Source organism: Mytilus californianus, unplaced genomic scaffold (genome assembly GCF_021869535.1).
Source record: "Mytilus californianus isolate M0D057914Y unplaced genomic scaffold, xbMytCali1.0.p SCAF_4, whole genome shotgun sequence".
NCBI lineage: Eukaryota > Metazoa > Mollusca > Bivalvia > Mytilida > Mytilidae > Mytilus > Mytilus californianus.
In genome coordinates, this window is record NW_026262690.1 from 25,911,670 (window position 1) to 25,937,872 (window position 26,203).

Below are 26,203 nucleotides of genomic sequence, written 5' to 3' on the forward strand. Positions count from 1 at the left end.
GTTTGTTCTTTTTTACCTAATGAGGAACACAAATCATGTGGTCTAAATTGCTTGAAAGCAATAATAACGTGAAAAACTATAGTAAATAATCCTTATGAAGACCTAAAATCTACGTTTATCAGTCGTTTGAAGTCCCATCCGTTTATTCAAATATAAACAATGACTTGTGTATATAATTAAAATAAAGTTCGCTTAAGTAAATCTATATTATTCTTTGAGAAAAGCATTATTTTGTCAACATAATCATTTATTTTCATCATGCAGACCTGCAGAAAATTGAAAAAGGAAACGGAAGTAGATTTTGTCCTCCACTTCCGGTTTCAGCGCATGCCACCTAGCAACATGTAAACAGAATGTTTTGCTGGTTTCAGTAAAAAATAAGGTATTTTTTGCCATTATAGAAGACAATAAGGACGATAATAGTCATCACTAACGTGGACAATGATCAAAAGTTTATACGTAAACCACTAAAAAGTCATTATTACTCGCAATACGTTTTATTTTTTAGGAACTGCTGTCCAAGTGTTGAGAAGACACTTTCCTTTGCTGTCGACATACTTGTTCAGTGAAGAGGAAGACATAACCAAAGATGTCATTAACACAAAGTATTAACATTTAAATTAAACTGTGTTGTTAACTATTTAGACTAAATTTTGCAGATACACATTTATTTTCAATAATAGAGAACTCATCATGATTCATGATGACTGCAAAATCCGTACAATGATCATCATCAAAAACACTACATCAGTAGATATAATATCTATGCACTGTTCAACATCCTAAGGCTAGTATTTTCAAATTGGGTATGGCAGCAGCTTGATACACCATTTCATGTACAAAATAATGGTAGTAAAAGCGATAAATAGTATACAAATAAACTACACTGTAACAAAAATATTGAAATTACAAAAAGTAATATAGGAAAAGTACGTATTTCAGCTAATAGCCTAATTTTATATGTTATAGGATGAAGCCATACATGACTGCTTGTTCTATATGCATATTTCATAAATCTTCATGCATACATGTATAATTATATCAATCATAAAACATAAGCAGCAACTTGTCATGGAAGCAAGTTAACTCGTACCATTGTAAACTCGTACCACGTAAACTCGTACCAAAAAAGTTAACTCGTACCAACGTAAACTCATACCACTGGGAAGTCGTACCAATCAGAACTTGTACCACTGCAAACTCGTACCATTAAAAATATATTAAAAAATACGAATGTTTTATGATTTTGTTTTGGTATCACCAGCCAAGTAGTCAGCACTTCTGTGCTGACATGAATTATCATTGATATGGTCATATTTATAAATTAACTGTTTACAAAACTTTTGCAATTTTGAAATACTAAGGCTTTTCTAGCTCAGGAATAGAATCACCTTAGCTGTATTTGGCAAAACTTTTAGGAATTTTGGTCCTCAATGCTCTTCAACTTCGTGCTTTATTTGGCTTTTTTAACTTGTTTGGATTCGAGCGTCACTGATGAGTCTTTTGTAGACGAAACGCGCGTCTGGCGTAAATACAAAATTTAATCCTGGTATCTATGATGAGTTTATTTAAAACACAATAAATAAATTCTTTCGTTAAATAAAAATTCCTTTTAGAAACAAAAGAAAAATACACAAATCTATTCAATGATACTGATTTGGAATGATTAAAAATTAAATCAAATAGTTGTCAGTAAAAGTTTAAAAAAGAGTCTACTCAAGGGAGACAACAAAGCCAATCTGCCACGGTTTTCTCTATCCAATTAGACAAGGAAAATTAGCTACAAATTGGTCATTGTAATTTCAAATTATATACACTTTACAGATTTACGAGGTATTGAGGGAAATAAAAGTATATATTCATCATTAAACACCATTTGAATGCATTTAAATAAGTTGGTACGAGTTTACAATGGTATGAATTTACCGTGGTACGAGTTTGCATTGGTACGAGTTGACATTGGTATGAGTTTACAATGGTACGAGATAACTATAATTCCTTGTCAGTGTTATATCAAATTAAAAGTAAAGGTTGACAAATTAAATCACCTGCTATATATAGACAATGTTTTCCAATACTGAAATATGAATCAGTACACCTCCAACAGAGGAAGTGTAAAGATGTTATAAGCAATCTGGGACAAGCATAACCTTCTGTAGTCTATATAAGAAGTGAATGACTCATAATGGGGTGGAAGGGAAGAGATGCAGGGTTACATTATCATATTTAGATGTTGATATACCTGCAAACAATTGATCTTAGCAAAATTTTATTTAGTTTTTATTTGGTTTCAACATGTTGATTAGTTTATGCTAAATAAATTTAATTGAATATAATAATAATGAGATGTGGTATGATTGCCAATGAGACAACTATCAATCAAAGTTCAGATGAAGTGAATGGAAGCAATTATAGGCAACTGTGCAGCCTTCAACAATGAGATGAACCTGTATACTCGGCCTTAAGAGGCCACTACATCAAAAATATGAAACAAATTCAATTGAGAAAACAAACGGTCTTACTTATAACAAAACAATTTACGAAAAACATCTCTGGTTAATTGATATTGAAACATTTCAGTTTTCATGTAGAATGACAAAAGCACAGGTTTCTTACTCAAAATGTGTGTTTTCTTGCAAATCACATATAGGACAATTTTAACTGTTTACTTTGATAAACATGTAAATGTTGAATAATACAGAAACACCCATACACTTCAACAATAAAAACCAGTTGACATTTCTGCTACACTGTTGTTATAATGTACAAAACTTGTCTAATCCTGCATTTTGAAACCTGAAATTATCTCTTTGGGAGCATTAGGAGATCTGATTGTATAGCCTGCACCCCCTCAATCAAATTCATTTCCTGGTTAAAATATTCTGTTATAAAAAAAAAATATGGGTAATTTCTTAATTAATTGAATTTGATCTGTTGTTTGGTCACTTTAAGAGGACCGCTTAAGGTTAGTCAATGATATTTGTAGGCAGTTGTATTGGCATTGACATATCTCATTTAAATGGTGATTAATATCAACAGTGACCACCCCCTCAGTCATGCTTCTTGGACTTTGAAACTTTTACATTGTTTACATGTCTAAGACTCAAGTGATGTCATTTAAAACATTTACATTATACATGTATTAATTTATAAAAATTTACATATACAGATGAAACATGTCTCTGTGTTGACAGTATGTTATTTATATTATAAACACATGACATTTGTTGCTATTTCAAACATACCATTTTTAGATATTACTATATTAAGAAAACAAAATTCTCAAACCAAATATTATAATTACAGATATGATTATTGCCTTTTCCTTTCAGATTCAATTATGTTGCAAGGCCCTGATGCCATTAGGGCAGCAACAATTCTTGAGGATTGTGTTGACCAGCTTTGTGTTCTGGGGAGAATTATGCCAACATCATTTGATAGCCGTGTTGATGCTGTAGAGGTGTGTTCTGGAAATATAATGTGATGTGAAAATATCATAAGATGAAAGCACAAAATGTTGTTTATTATTACATTGAGATTACCAGAATATTAACATATAGCTACTAATATTTTGATAAAATTTTTCAGAAGTATATTAGTGTATAACACCAATTATAGCTACATTTGTTGTAACATAATAGAAAAACAAAGGATATGGGGTATCCATCCATGACACAAAATCAATACATGCACAAAGCAAAAAAACACACAAAAAGCAAAGAAACAGCGCTTTTATTGCTGTTCTTCATCTCAAAATCACAGTGAGGCCTTCAACACGTAGCAAAAAAAAAACTCTCACCTCTTTAAGACAGTACAGGTACATGTAGCCTTGTCTTGTTTGATAATCTGTTATATACAATCATAATAAGGTTTAATATTAATACCTACATGTACATGTACTATGTAACCATTGATTCATCTGATGGTCATCCTTATACATTGTCATGCAGATATGGGTACATGACCTCATATATCACTGGGATGGAAAATGCATTGGTTAGTTTTTTCTTTCTTGCTAATTTTGGTAAACGACTAAAAAAAACTTTTCACAAATGTTCCATCTGATTACTTTTGTACTGAAAATATAGCTTTTTCCTTCAAACAGATAACTTTTGCTTCTGTTGAGTTGCCTATTTTTGAGTCTGACAGTCTATTTGGACTATCATTTCAAAAAATCAATTCAAAATCTTGATAGTAAAAACAAAAGTTAATTATACAGAGCTGTAGGCTAAAATGACACACCTCACACTTTGAATTATTGTGTCAATTTGTGTTTGATAATAGAACTACTAATGGGCTTCTAATAATTTTAGAGTAAAGATTAGATAAATATTGAATATTGCAACCATAGCCTTAAATAATGGCTAAAATGAAAACTGTTGCATAACTACCAGGCAAACCATTTCCTTGCAGTAAAAACAGGAGTGACAGTTATTTCCCACCTCACCACTTTTCATCAATGTAAAAGTTCCATGCCAAATTTACAGTTATAATGTTATATACACAGATGCATCAAATTAGTGTACTTGGCTGTACAATCATATGTTACATAAATAAAGTGAAATGGTTTAAAGATAATGAAAGAAAATGTTCATTTCAGATGGTACAAAGTGAACTTAATCAACTGGTTGCTGGACAAAAAGATTTAGAACAAAGATACCAGACAATTTTAGCAAAAAGACTAGAAATGAGACAGAATACCAAAAATGAAATGAAATTAACAGAAATCGAGAAGGAAGTGGTAGAAAGTGGACATGATTTGAAAAATAGTACCCATGTATTTGGTCGCAGTCTGAGACAAAATCCTTTGACAGGAGATAACATTTCAAAGATACAGGCAGACAGGTTAATTTTTTTCAAATAACTTCATATGTACAACAAGCTTGTATGTTTACATTCCAAAGGTTTTACAATCCAGGTAATTGTCATGTTATGTAGTGACAGAATTGATGTGAAGTAATATACCCTCACAGTGTCAGTGGTTAGTATAATAAATATTCCTTATGGTTGTGGCCTGTTATCTATTTCTTGCATGAAGATATATGTCTCACACTGCACGGAATGTGATATGAAAAAGTGATACGAAAACTGTGTTAATTTGATTGGCTTATCCAGCATCACGAGGCGATAATACGACATTTCCATTGGCTATTCATTAGGTCATTGATAACTTTCAAGGAAAAGAAAATGACATTTGACGTCACTCATGTTATGTGCACAAGACTTGATTAATTATTTACGGAATTTATAATTTAACGCAAAAAGTGTGTCGACCATAAGAGAAATAGGTTTAACAACTCGTGAGAATTAGATATCGCTTGAAATCAACTCTCATTATTTAATTCAAATAGTAATAATAAACTTGCCACAGGCTCGTTTATTATTATATTGAAATTAAATAACTTGAGTTGATATCAAGCGATATCAAATTCTCACTCTTTATGAAACATATAAGTAACCTGAAGTGTTACAATTATCATGGAATATTGATTATCTATCTTTTGAAGCTAATCGATGCTAATAATCAATTATGTTATCAAGCAAAATGATAGAAAAGTGATACAGTCATTTGAACAGATTGTTTTGTTGTTGTTGTTTATTTTTTAAAGATTTTATCATCTTTAAAGGACAATATCTTGTCAGGAATGCAAATATTAATGCAAAAGAACAAAACTCAGCTTTACTTTGTCTTTTTTTAGATGAATTAATAATCATCTGTGACAGATGTATTAAAAGGAAATTTAATGGATTGGTCAGTTAATGTATGTGTACTCATCAATTAATAATTTCAAATAATTTTTCTATTTCAGAACTTTCTGTGAAGATGTTATGGGTGATACCTTATCAGAACTGATACAAAACTGTAGTTTCCAATGCTTGATTGAATCAGTTGAAAGAGAGAAATTTAAGAAAGCCAAGCTACAAGAAACTATCCAAAAGTAAGTAATAAAAAGGACAAGATAAACAAACAATTCTGTTGAACTTGAATTCAGCTAACTTAAAACCTAGGTCAATAGTGGTCAATCCAAATACTTTACAGAAAATATAAACTCAAAAAAGATCACAGGTTGTAAGCATATTTCAGCTGTCACCCCAATGTACATTCTGGTAGGCAAGGAATCAGCAATCAACCATTTCTGCATTAATTTTACCATTTAAGATAAAATTACAATATGCCCATGATTAAAACAGACTACCATAGTATGTACACAAATCTGAAATGCTCATTGTATATATACATAAAGATAACTTTTTAAAATTCATAATACATTTGCATGTGTAATTTACTATTGGAATTTAGTAATCAATTGAAACAAAATTTTCAGTTGACAGTATAAATTTTGTTTTAAAGTAATATTGAGTCAAAGATTTATGGAATTTAAAATGCTATGCTCAGCATAACTTGAAGTCTAGACAAGTAGATGTACATACTTGTTTGAAAGGCAAGATCCCACACCAGATGCGGATCCAGGATTCTGAAAAAGGGGGGACCCATTGGCCACAAAACTAGTCAAAATTTGGGTTGGTATAGGTAAAAAGTCTGGATTAACCATAAATGTAGCTCCATTAGGGGGGGGGGGCCTGGGCAGCTCCCCCCCTAAATCCGCCTCTGCACACATTAGAATTATAAGGAAATAAAAATTAACATTTCTATAAAAACTAGGTGTGCCCTAAAGTAGTCTTTGATCCAATCAGAATAAACTTTACCTGACGTATCCTATCTTGAGTGGGAAAATCCACAATTGATAATTAAAAAAAAAATGTTTTTGTTTGTTTAGAGAGGAAAATGGAAGAAAAAGAGTAAGAGAACTGCAGAGGAAGTTACAAGATATTAAAAAAGAAAAAGAACAAGATCTTCAAGATAGAAAAGGCATGATTGCCCACATCAAAGATCAACTTCAAGAGGCCAAAGCACGCACAAATATGGAAGGAAAATACATAAAGAAAAGTGCTGAAGTTTCAATTGCCCAGACTCAGAAACGGTGTACCATTTCAGAAAAACAAGCACAGGATGAAATTGAGGTTCGCTATTAATTGAAAAAAAGGATATAGGGTATCATTCCATGGCACAAAATCAGTACATGCACAGCAAAAAAACACAACAAGCAAAGGAACAGTGCTTTTATTTCTGTATTTTATCTCAAAGTCACAGTGATTAGATTATTAAGAGAAACAGTCTACACTACACAAAAACAATCGAAGCAGAATACAGTCAGTCTAAGCTACACAAAAACAATCCAAGCAGAATACAGTCAGTCTAAGCTACACAAAAACAATCCAAGCAGAATACAGTCAGTCTAAGCTACACAAAAACAATCCAAGCAGAATACAGTCAGTCTAAGCTACACAAAAACAATCGAAGCAGAATATAGTCAGTCTAAGCTACACAAAAACAATCCAAGCAGAATACAGTCAGTCTAAGCTACACACAAACAATCCAAGCAGAATATTTTGTATTGTTTGTTTTTAAAACAAAGCTTTTTTAGTAGTATTCATGTATATTTATGTAGATATAAAGTTTACCAACATACTTTAAAATCTTATGTCAAAGTGTCAAATAAAATCCTTAAGTCAAGACTACAAACCAAAAACTACTTTAACATGTTACCAAGACAGACAAAAGTTTATATATATTATTAATTTGTAATGGTCTTCCAAACCAATTGTTTTTACAGAAATTACGACAACAAGTAGATGATGAAGAAAGATCACATAGTGAAATAGAATCATACCTCAGAACCCATCATGATGTAAGTAAATTCTGATGATTCAAACTCAATGTAAGTCATGATACTTTTAACTAAAAAGTATTGACTTTTATGCAATTAATTAATTAGGGCTTACAGTAAATTTAAAGGGATGAGTTAGAGTCTGCTGTTGTAAACAGATTTCTAACACTTAAATAATATGCTATTTTTAGAGTGCCATGCACTAATAAAATTACCTCTGTTGAAGCTTGGTGTATAGATGACAATGTTATTTGCAGTGCCAATTTATTCAACATGAATGTGTATATTATTTTGATATTTTATTGGAGTGTATTCAAAGAAATATAAGCAATAGGCCATTTCTGGGTTCATGTCTTTCACCCGAAAAGATTGTCAATTTCGCACGCCTTTATGACGTCATTTACCAGATGGAAGGCGCACCTGTATACCTGCTCTATTAAAGTTTTAAGCACTTTCAGAATCGTCATTCTGCAGGGTAGTCTTAGAAATAATTTATGTTTCGTAAGTACGTAATCATAATTCCTGTATGACTGAAGGGTGGGTGACGATGCCTACATTTTGGTTACATGGTGATGGAAGTCACTTGACAGATTTAACTAACTACTGTATCTCAGCACTTGCGTATGGAATGAAGAGTGCAATACAATTTAGTGATTCAATGGCAGCAAATTTTACACAGCGGGGAGCCAGTAAAAACAGATATTTGTGACTGTCCAAAAAATGGGAATTTATCCTTCTCTTGACATTAAGCACCCATCAATCAATCATTTGATGAGCTAACATATACTGGCGTATGAGTATGAGTACAAATTCAGATTAAGAAGAATTTTTTTTTATATAGATAAGAGAATAATTAATGATAATCATGATAGGTAAATTATTTGATACAGAATGTCAATTATGAAAAAAACAACATTTGTTGTTTGTAATTTTTCAGGAACTCGAGACTAAAGAGAAATTTTGGCAAGAGAAGATGGAAAAAGATGTAGATGCCAAACAGCATGAATTGACAGTAATAAAAGCTGCAAATCAGAAAGATTTTACAAGGCTTCAGGAACTAACAAAACTTGTAAATATTTGTTTCAATGAGGGTTTAGAATGTCTGATTTTATAAGTTCCACCTGAGTGAATTTTTTGTCTTCTCTGAAACATGGCAAGACAGAGGGATGCTAATCTGGCAGTGACAGCTTAAACAACTCAAATGAAACTTTATAGTTTTATAGGGAGAAGCCCCGAATACTTCATATCTTGTATACAGATGACATGTTTGGAAGTTTTCATCTGCCCATCATCCTTGAGCTCATGTTCATGGTTCATTAACTGCTTAAAGAACTTTATATTGTTTTTCTCACTTCTTGTGAAGGAAAAAAATCAAAGAATAACTATATTTAATATGTTGAATCACTGCAAGGTCTACATGTCCATCAGACAGAGTTTACCTGACTTTTACCTTATTTTATGGATCAGTGATCAATGTTTAGTTTTCACGGTAAGGTTTGTTTCTCAGATACTTTAAGCAATAGGTTAACTTTATTTTGTGTATGGAATGGTTTTAAGGTCTATTTATCTGTCTGAAAGACTTGCAATATAAATTCAATCATGATCTATTAGCACACGAGACATTTTAACGTGTGCACTCTTGTTAAATTATGGTATATCTGTCAATTATTAACCTTATTTTTTGTTTGGTTTTGTTAGTACTCATTTTTAGCTCACCTGGCCCAAAGGGCCAAGTGAGCTTTTCTCATCACTTGGCGTCCGTTGTCTGTCATTGTCGTCTGTTAACTTTTACAAAAATCTTCTCCTCTGAAACTGCTGAGCCAAATTTAACCAAACTTGGCCACAATCATCATTGGATTATCTAGTTTATAAAATATGTCCGATGACCCCTGCAAACCAAGATGGCCCACATGGATAAAAATAGAACATAAGAGTAAAATAAAGTTTTGTCTATTATTTGGAAACTGTTATAAAAAGAGAAAATCTGATAAGGGCAGAAATGTTCAGAATGTTGAGCTCTACCAATTGTCCATAAAGGTCAAAACTGTCAGACAACTTCTTATAGGAGTTATTGTCATAAAATGACAAAATTTTGCCATTTTTAAAATTTTTTGCCTATTATCTTGAAAACTATAATAGATAGCGAGAAACTTTAAATAGCAAAAATGATCAGCAAGACAAGTTATACAAATAAATCTAATGTTCGAAATCGTCAATCGACTCCTTATTAGAGTAATTGCCCTTCGATGACAATTTTTAACTTTTTTGCATTTTTGCCTTATATCTGAAAAATTTAAATAGATAGATAGAAACTTGAATAAGCAAAAACGACCAGCAAGACAAGACCTACAATTAAGGCAAATAGAGGAAATCGTTCGACAACTCCTTATTGGAGTTTTTGCCCTTTAATGACGATTTTTACCATTTTTTGGCACTTTGTCTTACATGATACAGACACTTTGAATCACAAAAATGATCAGCAAGGCAAAATCTACCAACAAGTCAAATTTTGCAGATACAGGTAGTAGACTGTTACTCTTTATAGGAGTGATTGCTCTTAAATGAGGATTTTTATGCCCCACCTAGGGGCATTATGTTTTTTGGTCTGTGTCCTTTTGTCCGTCCATCTGTCCCGCTTCAGGTTAAAGTTTTTGGTCAAGGTAGGTTTTGATGAAGTTGAAGTCCAATCAACTTAAAACTTTGTACACATGTTTCCTATAATATGATCTTTCTAATTTTAATGCCAAATTAGAGTATTAATCTTAGGATACATTAAGAGACCCCCCCCCCCCCCCTTTACAGGCATCCACCCTAGGCCACGCAGCACCCGATGACATATGTAGATATCATAAGATGCAATGTAAAGGAGCATATATCAATGCCAGGACACAGCATTACTTCTTCTTTGCCTCCCTGCCAACACTAGATGTATCTTAAACTTATACATCAAGGTTGGATACACCACACCGGTAACCGGCATGGATACATTGGCCAAGTAGAACATAAAGTAATGGTGAAATAATAAATAAATGTAAACAAAGACAGGTTTGGGAAAAACTAACCACAGTTTATTAAGTTAAAATTTAAAATAAGACAAGAAATATACAATACATGTACAAATGTATATGCATGATAAACAAAATTTTAAAACATGAATAACTGAAAGTGTAAGTCAAACTGTGGTTCTCCATCACTGCGGACAAAATTCTAAAACTACAATAATGCACATAGAGTCAAAACGCACAAAACTAGAAAATAAGGGAGTGGTGGGTGGAAAAAGAAATATGATTATGCTTGATCGATTTGACATACAACTTGCTTGCTGCTTGCAAAATTTTTGAATGTTGTGAGATGCTGGGATGCATACTATGCAAGATAAATTTGATTGAATTTATTGGATTAGGTTAAACCGGGAAATTTGAAAAATCAAAGCTGATTGGTAGATAAATATATCCCAGACAAAGCAAGATTCAAATAAGACAATCCGATTGGCTGTTGTCCGTAACCAGCCAAAACAAACGTGAAAAGGAGGTGCAGGGTTTTATAAACAATAGCAATCAAATAATACGAAACTAAAGAATGTACAAATGCTTCTACAATACATGTATCTATATTAATACTGTATTTTCAAAAAAATACTTCCTTTGACCCCAATTTCACGTTCCACTGAACATAGAAAATGATAGTGCGAGTGGGGCATCCATGTACTATGGACACATTCTTGTTTTACCCTCTTTTGTGTTTTGAGCAAAAATTAAAGAAGATAAAGAGAATCTAAACAGACTGAATGATCAGCAATACAAGATCAACAAAACAGTGATTTTTGTCATGAATTCTATTCTCGTCTACAATGTTGGAGAGTGTCCATTGTTGAATATGCACATAGACCAAGGAGAGCGACACAGGCTCTTTAGAGCCTCTAGTTTGTTAATCTTAAATTTCAGAAGTTTTTTAGTACAATATAGTTTTTTTATGTTTTGTGAAAAATATGCTTTGTGAATGACAATAGACAATTTAAACACAGGAAAACCAAGTAATTATTTAAACTTCTTTGGCCCTGTTTATGTTTAAATTTTAATTTCCAGTACAAAGAATATGAACAAGTTGTTGTTGAAGATAGAATTGAGAAGGAGAAGGCGAGGAGAAAAGCAGATCAAGAGGGTATTGAACTCAAAGCTAGTATCAGGGTGAGTAGTCAATCCAAAGGAAGGGAGATAATTTCCTCATTACTTTTGCTATGCTTGATATAGTAAACAGCTGCGCCACGAGCACATGATACGCCCGTCGTCTTGTGTGTGAGGTTTTATGCAATAATCATAAATCGTTTCTGAGAAACATGTGAAAACCCCCCTTTTTTTATAAAAAAATCAATAACTCTAAAATAAAATTTTAAATCATCACCAAAAAGTATACAGATCTTTAGATTAATATAATTAAGAAGTGTGTAAAGTTTTAAGCAATAATCATAAAATGTTTTTGAGATACGGCTCGACATGTGAAAAAAACACATCCCTGTTTTAGCTTCAAAGTCCCGTAACTCAAAAAGTTTTCAACAATGAGAGAAACCCATACTGTATAGTCAGCTATAAAAGGCTCTGACATGAAAAATATGAAACAGTTCAATTAAGAAAACTAACAGCCTAGTTTTAACAACACAATTTACGAAAAACAAATATAACAGACATGAACCAACCAAAACCACTGAACTTCAGGCTCCTGAGTTCACCAGGCAAGGGAGATTGGCTAGATATTGGTTATTTAGATCATTTCTTTTAATGATGGTACGTTGAAGTAGGGTAACTTTTGAATTATATAAAACCAATTAAAAACTTTTGTGGTTACCAAATTTTGTGGATTGAGAAAATATTGCATTTTCATGAATCTTTGATTTTGTGTTTATTTACAAATTCTCAACAGTTCAAGTTTTATTTGATTTTCGTTAAACACTTTTTCTGTGAAAAAATAAATCCACAGAATCACTTGTTGAAAAATGTTATTATTTTAGTATTTTCAAAAGAAATTGATTTTTTAGGAAAAGTGTCTCAAGGTGTCAAGCTATTTTTTGAAAATCTGTGAACTGAAATGAACAAATTCTCAAATATTGTGAATGTGAAATCTGAAATATTTGGCATGTTTGAATTAAAGTGATGAGTTATTTTTATACCCCACCTAGGTTTTTTCGGTCTGTGTGTCAGTTCGTTCATCTGTTCGTCCGTCCATCCGTCTGTTCGCTTGTCCTTTTGTCCTTCTATCCCACTTCAGGTTAAAGTTTTTGGTCAAGATAGTTTTTGATGAAGTTGAAGTCCAATCAACTTGAAACTTAGTATACATGTTCCCTATGATATGATCTTTCTAATTTTAATGCCAAATTAGAGTTTTGACCCCAATTTCACAGTCCACTGAACATAGAAAATGATAGTGCGAGTGGGGCATCCGTGTACTATGGACACATTCTTGTTCAAAGTGAGATAATTAAAACAAAAAATCAGTTTGTGTTAAAAAAGGGAGACAACTTCATACTTTTATGATGAACTTAGTTCTTAAATACTTGAATAATTATTTAGGAGATTCAGTGCAGTTTTACATTGTTTGGTCATTTTTGTGTGGCAACTTGAGATTTGCTTGTTTCTTTGAAGATGAGACTCAAAAATTGGAATAATTAAGTTAAATTTTAGGAGAGCTTTTTATTTTTTTGCAATATTATGGTCAAAATTGATTTTATGTTTAAACTAATCAAATTTTGGTGAAAATACAATTACGTGTCAGCCACGTTGTTTTTAATCATAAGTTGATTGAATTGTGTATTATATGCCAAAGGAGTGTAAATTTGGCACCCTTTTGTTTATTGAGCAGTTTTAAAAGGTTCAGGTATACTCATTTTTGGAGTTGGCTTTCATAGTATGATTTGAAATCAATGTATAAAAGTAAGATTTACCATGATGATCTAAAAGTGATTTTAATTTCATGAAAAAAATGGCATGAAATGCACTGAAACCTGTCAGAAAAAGGAAGGCAACTCTTAAATAAATATTAATAATGCACAAGAGTTTCCCCTAGATATGCTTAAAAATATGAATAAATAAAACTGAATCAGTACTTTTTTGGTCTCAAATACAAAGCTAGGTTGGATTTCCGGGCAAATATTTTTTAAGATAATTAACAGTTGCTGTTATCACCAATTAAAATTATTGAAATAATTTTCAGTAACTAGCCAAAAGCCAGAAAAATGTTATCGAGACAGTAAGGAATTCTGGTCTTTTCTATACTTCGTTACAAAAATGAAAAAAAATAAATTAAGAGTCTCATTTAATTACTGATGATAAACTTTAAGCAACAAACATACAAAATCTAGTTTTGTCATTTATGAACCACAAAAACAAACTCAATTTGAACAAAAGAAATATTGAGATAATGTGTTAATTTTAGTTCTTGCGTTGTATGCGAAATTCTTGATTTTTCACATAGTTGACATGTGTTGCCATTTTCTGCAGTCCTTAAGGATTCATCAAGTTGTATTTTCTGTTACTTAAGCTCTAGCTAATCAGTGCCCAGCATACATTTGGTTGAAAAAAAAAAACAACTTTGTACCTAATAAGCACAGTGTAATTAATATTTGCATCATATATAAAGTCAATTAGGAATTATAGCATGATTTGTTCATATTGCACAAACAGTCGTAGAAAGTTCATCAAAATCACAATTCTCAATTCTAAACACAAATAGCGTATTTTTTATTTGCTTTTATAGTAAACAATTCTTTTATTTCTCTGTTTTACAGATCCAAGCCTGGTGGAGAGGTGTCATGGTTAGGAAAGGATTTGGACCATACAGCAAAAAGAAGAAAGGAAAGAAGGGGAAAAAGGGAAAGAAAGGAAAAAAGAAGAAGTAGACTTGAAATATTTCAAATTTACTTTTGTAATTATTGTTTACCATGGACTGTGATAATGAACAAGTTATTTTTATTTTTATCTTAATTTTACTGTATATTTTAATATGAACATAAAGTTTTTGTTGTGAACATATGAAATAAAGAAAATAAAACTCTTATATTTGATTATTTATATAAAAGGATATTTTTAAAAGAAACATAGTATAAACAAAGTTACTGTAGTGCAAAGTTATTGCCTTTAGTGGTAATATGTATCAGAGGATTTGTCAATTTATGAGCCCTTCCACTATATGAGCATTTTCATAAAGTCACAGAGCTTAGAGACTTTAATTAAATTTGTTATAATTGTTAGAGGTTGCAAATTGGACAGTTAAAATGACTACACAAAATTAGACCAGTTCTAATTCTAATACAACATTAATCGAAATTTCAAATGATTAGACACAGTGAAAACTCTGGATTAAAGGTTTATGCCATCACAACTAGATAGAGTAAATACTTAATCTTGACAATCTAGAGATTGATTTTTTTACATTTTGCTTTTTAGCTCACCATGCCCACAGGGCTTATCTCATCATTTGTTGTCCAGCATTGTCTGCTATCTTTCTCAAAAATCTTGTCCTCTGGGCCACAATCATTATTGGGATATCTAGTTTGAAAATATATCCACCTCCCAATCAACATTGCTGACATGGCTAAAAATAAAAGGTAGGGGTAAAATGCAAGTTTTTACTATTATCTTGCAAACCCCTTTGAACAGAGAAAGCTGACAGGGCAGAAATGTTCACAATATTGGGATCAACCTGATGAAAATTTACATCAAAACTATCAGAAAACCCTTAAATGACATATTTTACCAATTTTACCAATTTTTGCCTATAATCTTAAAAACTATAATAGATAGAGATAAACATTGAATGGCAAAAAGGATCAACAAAACAAGATTCCAAAAAAGTCAGCATGGTCATAATCATCAGTCGACTCCTCATAGGAGTTATTGCCCTTTAATGATTATATTTTCCATTTTTGTCTCACCTTGACAGTCAAAAAGCGAGACATAGGTATGCTGTTTCCGGGGTCAGCAGCGGCTTCGACAATGTATTAGTTTGTGATTAGGTCTAGTTCATGGTGAACCACTAGTGGTAGGTCAATGATATTTAGTATGCAGTTGTAAAATGTATTAGCATTGGCACATCTCATTACCATGGAGATTATTTGGCCCCGCCCCCTCAGTCAAGGTCTATTGACTTTGAAACTTTGCTTAGTTTACATGTATTAGTTTGTGATAAGGTCAGTTTATGGGGAACCACTAGTGGTAGGTCAATGCTATTTGGTATGCAGTTGTATAAGCATTGGCATATCTCATTTCCATGGAGATTATTTGGCCCCGCCCCCTCATTCATGGTCTATTGACTTTGAAACATTTGCTTAGTTTTCATGTATTAGTTTGTGATTAGGTCAGTTTAAGGGGAACTGTTAGTGGTAGGTCAATGATAATTGGTATGCAGTTGTATAAGCATTAGCACATCTCATTTCCATGGAGAATATTTGGTCCTTACCCCTCAGTCATGGTCTATTGACTTTGAATCTTTGGCTTAGTTTACGTGTATTAGTTTGTGATTAGGTCAGTTTAAGATGAACCACTAATGTCAAGTCAATGATATTCGGTATGCAAATGTATTGGCATTTGCAAGTTTCATTTCCATGGAGATGATATAACCCCACCCCCCTAATTATGGTTCATTGACTGAAACTTTTACATAGTTTACAAGTTAATGTTTGTGTTTAGATTTGTTTAAAGGGAACGACTTATGAAGAGTTAATGGTATTTGGTTTGCAGTTGTATTAGCATTAGCACATCCCATTTCCATGTACCTTCAGTCATGGTTCATTGACTTTGAATATTTGCATAACTTACATGTTAAAGTATTGCTATTTTAATTTCAACATTTGCATTATCAAAATAACAAATAGGCGAAACATATCTCTGTGTTAACAGTTTATTTGCATTTTTGACTAATATCTTAAAAACTATAATATATAGACAGACAATTAAATAGCAAAAGTGATCATCAAGACAAGATCTACAAATAAGTTTAATAGCTAAAATTGTCAGTCCACTCCTTATTGGAGTTATTGCTCTTTAAAGACTATTTTTACAATTTTTTTGTTGTTTTGCCCATTGTTGATGATGCACATAGACCTAGGTAAGCGACACAGGCTCTAAAGAGCCTGTAGTTATTGAAAGAAAACAATAATTTGATGTTTTGAAAATAATTCACAGTAATCAATTCTATAAGTTATGCTGTTAAATATGAAAACGATCTTTTTATAAATGGAGAAGTTGGGCACATAGCCAAAATAGTTATGTACTATAAAGGTTGGTTCTAGGCAGAGCAAACAAAAATTTAAATTTGGACATAAATCAGGATAAACACAAATACATTGATTTCACATTGTGGGTTAATTTTAAGTTTTGTTTTGCTTGCCCTAATGAAACAGAAAAATAACCACTTTTGACATGTCTGCCGATGTAAAAATTTCCATTATTGGGACGTAAAAAAAAAATCAAAGGAAAATACTACATTTCATTTGTTGTAACATTAGACAGCTGGTGATTCATGTGAAGAAAGGAACATCCACTCATATGCACGTCCACATAGCAAAATATTCAGTGTACAAAGTTACATATTCATTCAACAAACCATGTAAGAGGAGTTGCAGTGAAAAGGTGGGTACTTTACAAGGTTAATATAAAAAAGAAGATGTGGTATGATTGCCAATGAGACAACTCTCCACAATAGATCAAATGACACAGAAATTAACAACTATAGCTAGGTTACTGTACGGCCTTCAACAATGAGCAAAGCCAATACCGCTTAGCTTTAAAAGGCCCCGAAATGACAAATGTAACACAATTCAAACGAGAAAACTAATGGCCTAATTTATGTACAAAAAAAATGAACGAAAAAAAAATATAATACACAGCAACAAACGACAACCACTGAATTACAGGCTCCTGACTTGGGACAGGCACATAAAGAATGTGGCGGGGTTAATCATGTAAGCGGGCGCCCAACCCTCCCCCTAACCGGGGACAGTGATGTAGCAGTACAACAATAGAACAAACTATAAAAATCAGTTGAAAAAGGCTTAACCCATCAGATTGATACAAATAGAAATACATCTAACAAAAACACAGAGTAGACGTGGACAGGTACTTGTACATCCCAACAACAAAAAGACACTAAGTGCAGATCTGAGAGTACTCGCAGTTACTGACAGCTAGTTCAAAGCCAATAACAACAAATAAAAAAAAATCATGCATCTAAGACTAAATTATCAATCAGTACACATCCAACATCCAATGGATTTAGTATAAAGACGTCATAAACAGTCAGAGAAAAAACACGACCCTGTGCAATGCCAAGTTACAGGTATCGACAGATTGTAGAACCATGAATGTGCATATGTATATAACAATAATATTTAGTTTGCTTTTAATTTACTGATAACAAAATCAATATTAATACCAATAAAAACTAATTTCAATGATCTAATTACAGTGTTGAATTGGTAACCTTTTAGAATAAGATTATGTATAGGATCAATAAGTTTATCCAGATCGTTTCTAAATTTCCAGGCTCGGTAAACAGCATCTCCGTAAAAATGAGGATGTGCTATCCCGTTTGAAATAAATTTTCTACAGGTACAATTAAACTTCAAAACCAAATCTTCATATCTATGGAAGAATTTAGTAAAGGTTTTAAGTAATTGTGGTAACGAAATCCCTGACTTAATAATTTACCAGTAATACATAGATTGTAAACGTTAATTAAAATCCAAAACGTCACAACAGACTCGGGCATAGCGAACGAGTTGTGATATATAAACACCGTAAGATGGTGCCAAAGGAACATCACCATCCAAAAAGGGAAAATTAACAATAGGGAACGAAAAATCGTCAATTTTAGTGTATAGTTTCCCGTGTAAAACTGAAATATCTAAATCTAGGAAAGGACAGTTATTACCGTTTATATTTGATTTATTTAACGAAAGTTCCTTTGGGTAAATTTCGGCAGTATAATTAGAAAATTCTTAACTATTTAACGAAAAAATAGTTTTCCATTTGCAGAACTTTACAATTTCAAAAAGTTGCAACATAGACCTGTCCTCTTCTATCATACATATCTGTATTCGGATTTAACATTGTACAATGTAATATCAAGTGTCACTAAAATCAAAAGAGGTAGGGCCAATTTTCCTTGAATTTATTATCAAAAATGCTTTCAATCTTTACATAAATCAAGGCTTTCTTTCTATACAAATCCTTGCATAAATTCACAGTATAACAGCTGAATGTACTTTGAGATTCTAACAATAGCATGGCTTATTTTAGTCCAAATAATTATGACGTCTTGAAAGGCTATTTTAATTTTTTTTTTCTGGGACGCCTTCCTACGTTATTTGGACTAGGCTTATTTCAAAACACATAACCAGTTTGCAAATGCTTGAAGATAGCTGAAAACCACAAAGGAAAAGGTCCGGTAAGGGCTAATTTTGGCTTAAAATTGTGTTCGGCCTCAACCTTTATATATGTTATGTATTATCAAATACAACATATATTGAAATATTAAGACTGAACACAAGTGCGGCCTGGTTACTTCCATTTTAGACAAAAACCGTCTAAAAATTACCACAAATGCTAAAATTGTGAAGATTTCATAAATTTTGCATCCATTAATGATTCTAGTATCTGATGTATGTAACCAAAATATTCTTCTTTCCAATCAATAGCTAAAGTTTACATTTTTAACAAATTTGTAAAAATGCTATATTTTGGGGCCAAAAAGGGGTCTTACCCTTCTACACATTTTGGCAAATTTTGAACATTTACCCCCATAATGTGAAGAATGATATTCTGAACCAAAACCAAAATTATGTTGGATTCAAGGTTATGTATTGTCTTTTAGATAAAGGATTCTCTTCAATTCTTCGATACAAAAGGACAAGGTTCACTTTTTGCAAAATATGGCCTTGAATTTCAACTTTATCAATATATATATTAAAAAATCCAAATTTTGTTCTAAAATAGATCTTTTTAAGAACCCGAGTCCTAAGTAAAACAAAAATTGGTGTATTTTTCAGACCTAAAAGCTTTTGAAAAATTAAACCAATTTGAAAACAAACGTTATCAAATTACAATGATTTGGTGTATTTTTCATACCTAAAATCTTTAGAAAAATTGAACCAAACTGAAAACAAAATCATGCATAATTATGGGGTCATAACTTAGAATTTCATAATGTGAGGGTCCAAAAAGAATTTTGTATAAATTGTACTATCACAACTAATTCTATGTGAAATTTGTAGTACTTTGCCCTGATTGAAAAAAAAACATAAAAATATTACGGCCAATTTTAGCCCTTCTTGAACATTTTCCTTTAACCTAAACATGTAAATTTCTTGTTTCGTATCAAAATACTTTCAACAGCACCATGTAGCACTAAATGATGTTGTGTAATTAGGAAATATGTGAAATTTCTGAAAATGTTTTAGGCATATGTTAAATTAAAGGCTCTTTTATATTCAAATTTTAATAGGATTCAGCAATGTAAAGTTTTTTTACCCTGTGAATGAAACAAATACTGAGGGAATTTAATTTGTTCCTACCTCTAAGTAAACATTGACCATATTCGATTTTATTAAGTTGAGTTTTTTCTGTTCATAGTATCTCTCTATCTTCTATCGTTTTTGCCCAAAAAGGCGTAAAAATCGTCATTTAAGAGCAATACTCCTATACAGACATTTCTGTTTGTAGTATCTCTCTATCTTCTATAGTTTTTGCCCCAAAAGGCGTAAAAATCGTCATTTAAGAGCAGTACTCCTATACAGACAATTTCTGCTATATAATGATCGACAGGCTAGGTCATCAGATACAATTTTTAAACTAGATATCCAAGTTTGGTCCCAATTTGACCAGTAGTTTCAGAGTAGAAGATTTAAGATTTTTGCAAAAGTTAACAGACGACGGACGCCAAGTGAGAATAGCTGACTTAATCCTGTGAGCCAGGTAAGCCAAAAACGGGAAGAAGATACCAAGGGAACATTCAAAACTCATAAGTCGAGATAAACTGATAACGGCAATACAAACAAAAACGAAAGTCAACGAAAAGACCAAGAAGTTTACAAAACACAACTGAGAAAACTAAATACTGATTAACACGAACTCCACCGAAAACTGGGGGTGATCTTAGGTGTTCAAGAAGTGTAAGCAGATCCTGCTCCGCTTATGACATCCGTCGCATCATTCCTATATAAAATACGTTGACAAGTTTTATTACGTGATCCTGTCCGACTTTTAAGCATCAAGTTAATGTTGTGTATGAGGTCAAACATCCCAACTAACTAATATTAAGTAATTAGCCATCACAATAACTCTTATCTAACCCTAAGACAACCACCAAATTCGTAAACCATCAGTCATTTTAATTTTGTTCCTAACTCTGAACGAATTTTTTGTGATATTTTGAAATTTAAACACGTTTTTAGGACAAAGGGCCGACAGGATTGCTATCGGTAGAAACAGCACAAATATTAAAAAAAAAATGAAAAAAAATCACAAAGCACAACACTGGAAAACTACAGCAAGAGCAACACGAACCCCTTTTAAACAAAACTAGGGGGGATATCAGGTGCTCCAGAAGGATAAGGAAAAGAGGATTGTGGTTACGATAATTGGAACATATCCCTGGTTATCTGTGACACAGATAACATGTATCGGTCAACCAACTCGTGGTGGCGTCCGTAACACTTTCGAATGGAAGACTCTTACTTCACCACTTGGGACCCTTGGATCAATAGCTTCCTTGAAAGCAGCAACCTTATATCAAGAAAATCAAAAGCTCTGGAATATCGTATCAACTGGGAATTATATAATACTCTATATGCAGCCATGTGCTGCTTACGGGAAAGTTGCTACATTGCAATGGAAAGTTCACAATTGGAAAGCTGAAATCATTCCTTTTGTTATAAGTTCTGTATTCAACCGACACTTATTGTCAATTTCTAGATGTAAGTCAAGATATGAGGCAGACTAAACTGTATCTGTTGTATCCTTTATTTCATTTTCGATAGGATAGATGCGTTCAACATATTCACCAAACGTTGAATTATTTAGTGAGAGGACACCGTCTTTATAGTGGAACGTGAAGTTCAAGGATAATGGTAGATTTATTCATTCTTCCTGAAAAGCTCCTGTATGAAGTTTGTCTCGAATGAACAAAGGAACAAGTCAGCTAGAAGAGGAGCAGAGGTGGTTCCTATAGAAATGCCAATTGTTTGTTGGAAACACTTTATCCAAACGTAACAAATAAGATGTCAAGAAAAAAAATCAAGCCTTTTGATGAAGACAGACTTAAAAATGTTGCGTTTGAATCAGAGTGGTTTATACAAAGTCATAGGCGGATCCAGGGGGGCCCGGGCCCCCCCTTTGTGGGAAAAAAATTGGTTGATTATATAGGGAATCACTGAAGCATGACTGGAGCGGGCCCCCGCTTAGGCCAGTCAGTGGGCCCCCCTTACAAAAAGTTCTGGATCCGCCACTGAAAGTATAATTCTACCCCTTTCTATAACGATATTTGTATCTTCGGTGGTCATTCTTTTTAATGGAACGAAATAAGACTAATTCTTTCAGTCTGTGTAAGTTGAGAATAGGGAATACTAGTGTAAAGGGGAGTAAAGTCAAATGCAAGAAGAAAGAGACATATATTGTATGTACTCTAACACATCGTCGAATATTTTTAGATTCCATATCCGATTAACACCTCCACTCACAGTTACCCAGAAGCCCGACTTTGAATGCTGATTAAATTGATGTCAGAAGTTTGGAAAGAGATTTCTTGGAGCACTTGGCAGACCCGACTATATAACGTTGTTTGTAAGGACAGTTGTGTAACTTAATTTGGTGTCCACTGCAGTTGAAGATCCAAAGGAACATAGAATAAACCTATGATTGTTCAAGACTTCCTCTTTCGTAAGTGTCGTTGGAGTTTATGATGAGTTTCCATGTGAATTGTCAATACATAATTGTCAATACCTAATTCCGTTATCAAGCTGTTTCTGTATTGTACACACAAACACGATGTTGTTAGGGGCTTTATCTGTGGGGAAAAACAACAAATTTATCATGGAGGTAGGACAGCTGCTTGTATACAGTTTGGTCTATGAAAACAGATGTAGCACGATTGTTCATAGTACCATTCAGTTTAATTCTAATTTTTATCAATGAACTCACAGTTTAAACCCATTCACAAAGAGTATCCACATCTTCTTGTACGAGTTTAGCCCATTGTCTGGCATAATCTTCGACTGAATCCATTAGTATTTGAATTAAAAATTTAAGTTGCAATAGGTGTGGTATATGTATAAAATATGCTGGGAACAGATTGGTCTTTGATGTAGGGAGATATTTTCGATTGACAGCTTCTGTATAAATGGCAGAAAGTCATAAATGGAAACATTATGAAGAGTAGGTGATGTATGGTGACCATGACCACGGCTACGCCAAAGCAAGGATTTGTATAGTAAGATTACTATACAAATCCTTGGCCAAAGCTGGGTAGCAGAGTTCATCACATTCTACGAGATCCAGGAAAGTATGACTAGTAAATTACTTGTACCATCAAGTTTTATCATTGCAACCATATGGTGTCGCAGTCCCCCGTTCTCGAATCCCGGCAGTAGTTTTATTTTGGTTTACGCGGAGAGAGGGATTATGTTTTTCTTGTATGTTGGTTTAAAGAAATGTTCAGTAAATACTTCTCTTAGTTGTAGATTGAAAAAAATAAATCATACAATTTGTAATCACTGAAACTGTGATTCATATACATGAAAAAGTATGCGTTCAAAGTGGCACAACTGGTGACATTATATCATCTGAATTCAGAGGGGGAATACCTAAAACCTGATGGTTTAATATTTTTGCAGAAACATACATAGAGTAAGAGTAGTCCTGGATAACATTTACAGCTTTAATCACATTCCCATTAATATAAAAAAAAGTATAAAAAAGGGGGATGTCCACGGCCCCGGTCTGACGCACCTGTGTGATCCTGTGTTCGATTGTATATTTTGTGCGTTTTCCTGCATGGATGTGTTGTGTGTATTGAATGTTGTACTATTTTGTCGAATTTAAATTTAAGATGTAATTAGCTGATGTTTTTATGTCATTTTAATATACCGTCTTTAAATAAAGTTTTTAAAAAAAATATCAAAAATACCAATCTCCAAGGAAAATTCAAAACAGAAAGTCTCTTATCAAATGGCAAAACCAGAAGCTCAAACACATCAAACGAATGGAAAACAACTATCATATTCCTGACTAGGTACAGGCGTTTTCTCGTGTAGAAAATGGTGGATTAAACCTGGTATAATTTATAGCTAGCTAAACCTAAACCTCTCACTTGTATGACAGTCGCAGTCAACATTGTGTTATAATCTTAATCACTATAAAACAAAAATTTATGTCAACGAAGAAATACAAAATGACATATAGACACTCTATACTAGACAAAGCACATAAGCAAAAATGAAAGACAAGAATACAAAAAAAAACCAGGCATAGCACAATAACACAATGGCGGGATGTATAAATACCGAGCTACGCCAAAAGGATATTATCAAAAATGGACTAAACACTAAACTTCAAAACTCGTGTTTTCTCTGACTGTTAATGACGTCTTTATACTAAATCCATTGGATGTTGGATGTGTACTGATTGATATTTTAGTCTTAGATACTAGTACATGATTTTTTTTAATAGTTGTTATTTGCTCTGAACTAGCTGTCAGTCACTGCGAGTACTCTCAGATCTGTACTTCGTGTCTTTTTTGTTGTTGGGGATGATGAATGCATAAATACCCTGCGGCGTCCGGTCGTGTTTTTGTTTGATGTTTTTCTGCTTTGTATCGATTTGATGAGTTAAGCCTTTTTCAACTGATTTTTATAGTTTGTTCTTATGTTGTGCTGTTACACCACTGTCCCAGGTTAGGGGAGGGTTGAGCGCTCACAAACAAGTTAAACCCCGCCACATTCTGTATGTGCCTGTCCCAAGTCAGGAAGCCTGTAGTTCAGTAGTTGTCGTTGGTTCATGTCTGTCATGTTTGTTTTTCGTAAATTGTTTTGTTATAAATTATGCCGTTAGTTTTCTCAATTGAATTGTTTCATATTTTTCATAGCCGAATATACGGTATGGGTTTTTTTTTCTCATTGTTGAAGGCCGTACGGTTGCCTATAATTGCTTACATCCACTTAATTTGAACTTTGGTGGATAGTTGTCTCATTGGCAATCATAACACATCTCTTTATTTTTATATTCAAGACCATCATGTATTATTTGTGAAGTTGATACAGAATATCTATCAACAAGGCCTTAGCATCTTCGGATGAACTTTCTTAGAAAAAGGACGAAGCGTTCTTTGATGTAACCGTGGTTCATCAACTTTCTGCTCAGATATTGGTGATGTTTTATAAAGTCTGAGTAGCAGCTGCAAGCTCTTGAATACCGAATAAGTTAGGAAATGTTTATCCCATATGCAGGTGAAATTGGAATATTGCTGCAAAGGTGGGGGAAATTTATAATGTCAAAATTAAAATCGTCTCGTTTGTCATAGATTCTGGTACTGAGATGACCACTTTTGTCAAATTCGAGGTATACATAAGTCTAAAAATGAAGAGGAGGAGGCCGTGTTTGTTGTTTCTTTAATTTCTAGTTATGGATGATATATTAATGGAACCCAATCAGAAAAGTTTGGATTGTTAATGGAAAGAGCAATATCAATATATCTGAATGTAAATTAAAAGACCTGGCTTCTTTGGTCTTCTTGCTTTTGACAAATGTCTGAAGAAACTCCGACTCATATGAAAATAAGAACAGGTCGGCAAGGAGAGGCGCACAGTTCGTTCCAAAAGAAATGCCGACAATTTGTTGGAAAGGTCTACCTCCAAATTCAACAAATATGTTGTCAATAAGAAGCTCCAGCGTACTGATCACTTGTTCCTCGGTGTAGCATGCAGAATCTCAATATTTACGACTTCAAGTCTAAACTTCCTGATTGCACCTGTGCTAGTTCCCCATTCATATATAATCCGGCTGGCCACGTTATTACCGATGACCTAAACATTGTCAATAACACTTCTCTGCGAATGTGTTATCCATAGGCCCGAAATACCGTGTGCCTAAATCCATCAATTGGAAACACAACTTCAAAATACTGATGGATTCAGTCGAGGATTATGCCAGGCAATGCGTTAAACGCGAGAAAGAAGACGTAGATACTGTTTCCGAATGGATTAAGGCTGTGAGGTCGTTGATACAAATCAGAATTAAGAAACTGAATGGGTCTATTAATACCCATGCATTGCTACATCAATCTTTAAAGACCCAAATGTTGCAAAACACTTGTCCTACCTCCATGACAAATATGTTGTTGTCCCCGCAGATAAAGCCACAAATAACATAGTTGTTGTGTGTAAATCACATTACATAAACTGCTTGATAAATGAATTAGGTATTGACAATTCA

At 33.0% G+C, this 26,203-nt stretch overlaps 1 protein-coding gene across 1 annotated transcript; it reads left to right on the plus strand.

Moving 5' to 3' along the window:
• Positions 1–285: 285 nt before the first annotated feature.
• LOC127737787 (dynein regulatory complex protein 9-like) lies at positions 286–14,777 on the plus strand. The gene is made up of 10 exons (XM_052248707.1): positions 286–382; positions 509–605; positions 3,333–3,460; positions 4,601–4,845; positions 5,811–5,939; positions 6,780–7,023; positions 7,677–7,751; positions 8,668–8,799; positions 11,816–11,917; positions 14,509–14,777. The coding sequence occupies exons 2-10, from the start codon at positions 590–592 to the stop codon at positions 14,617–14,619; spliced, it is 1,182 nt and encodes a 393-aa protein (XP_052104667.1). The 5' UTR covers positions 286–382; positions 509–589; the 3' UTR covers positions 14,620–14,777.
• Positions 14,778–26,203: the final 11,426 nt, after the last annotated feature.

Coding starts and splice junctions, on each gene's coding strand:
- LOC127737787 (XM_052248707.1), top strand. Junction 7,024..7,676: donor AAGCACAGGATGAAATTGAG/GTTCGCTATTAA, acceptor TTGTTTTTACAG/AAATTACGACAACAAGTAGA. Junction 8,800..11,815: donor TTCAGGAACTAACAAAACTT/GTAAATATTTGT, acceptor TTTAATTTCCAG/TACAAAGAATATGAACAAGT.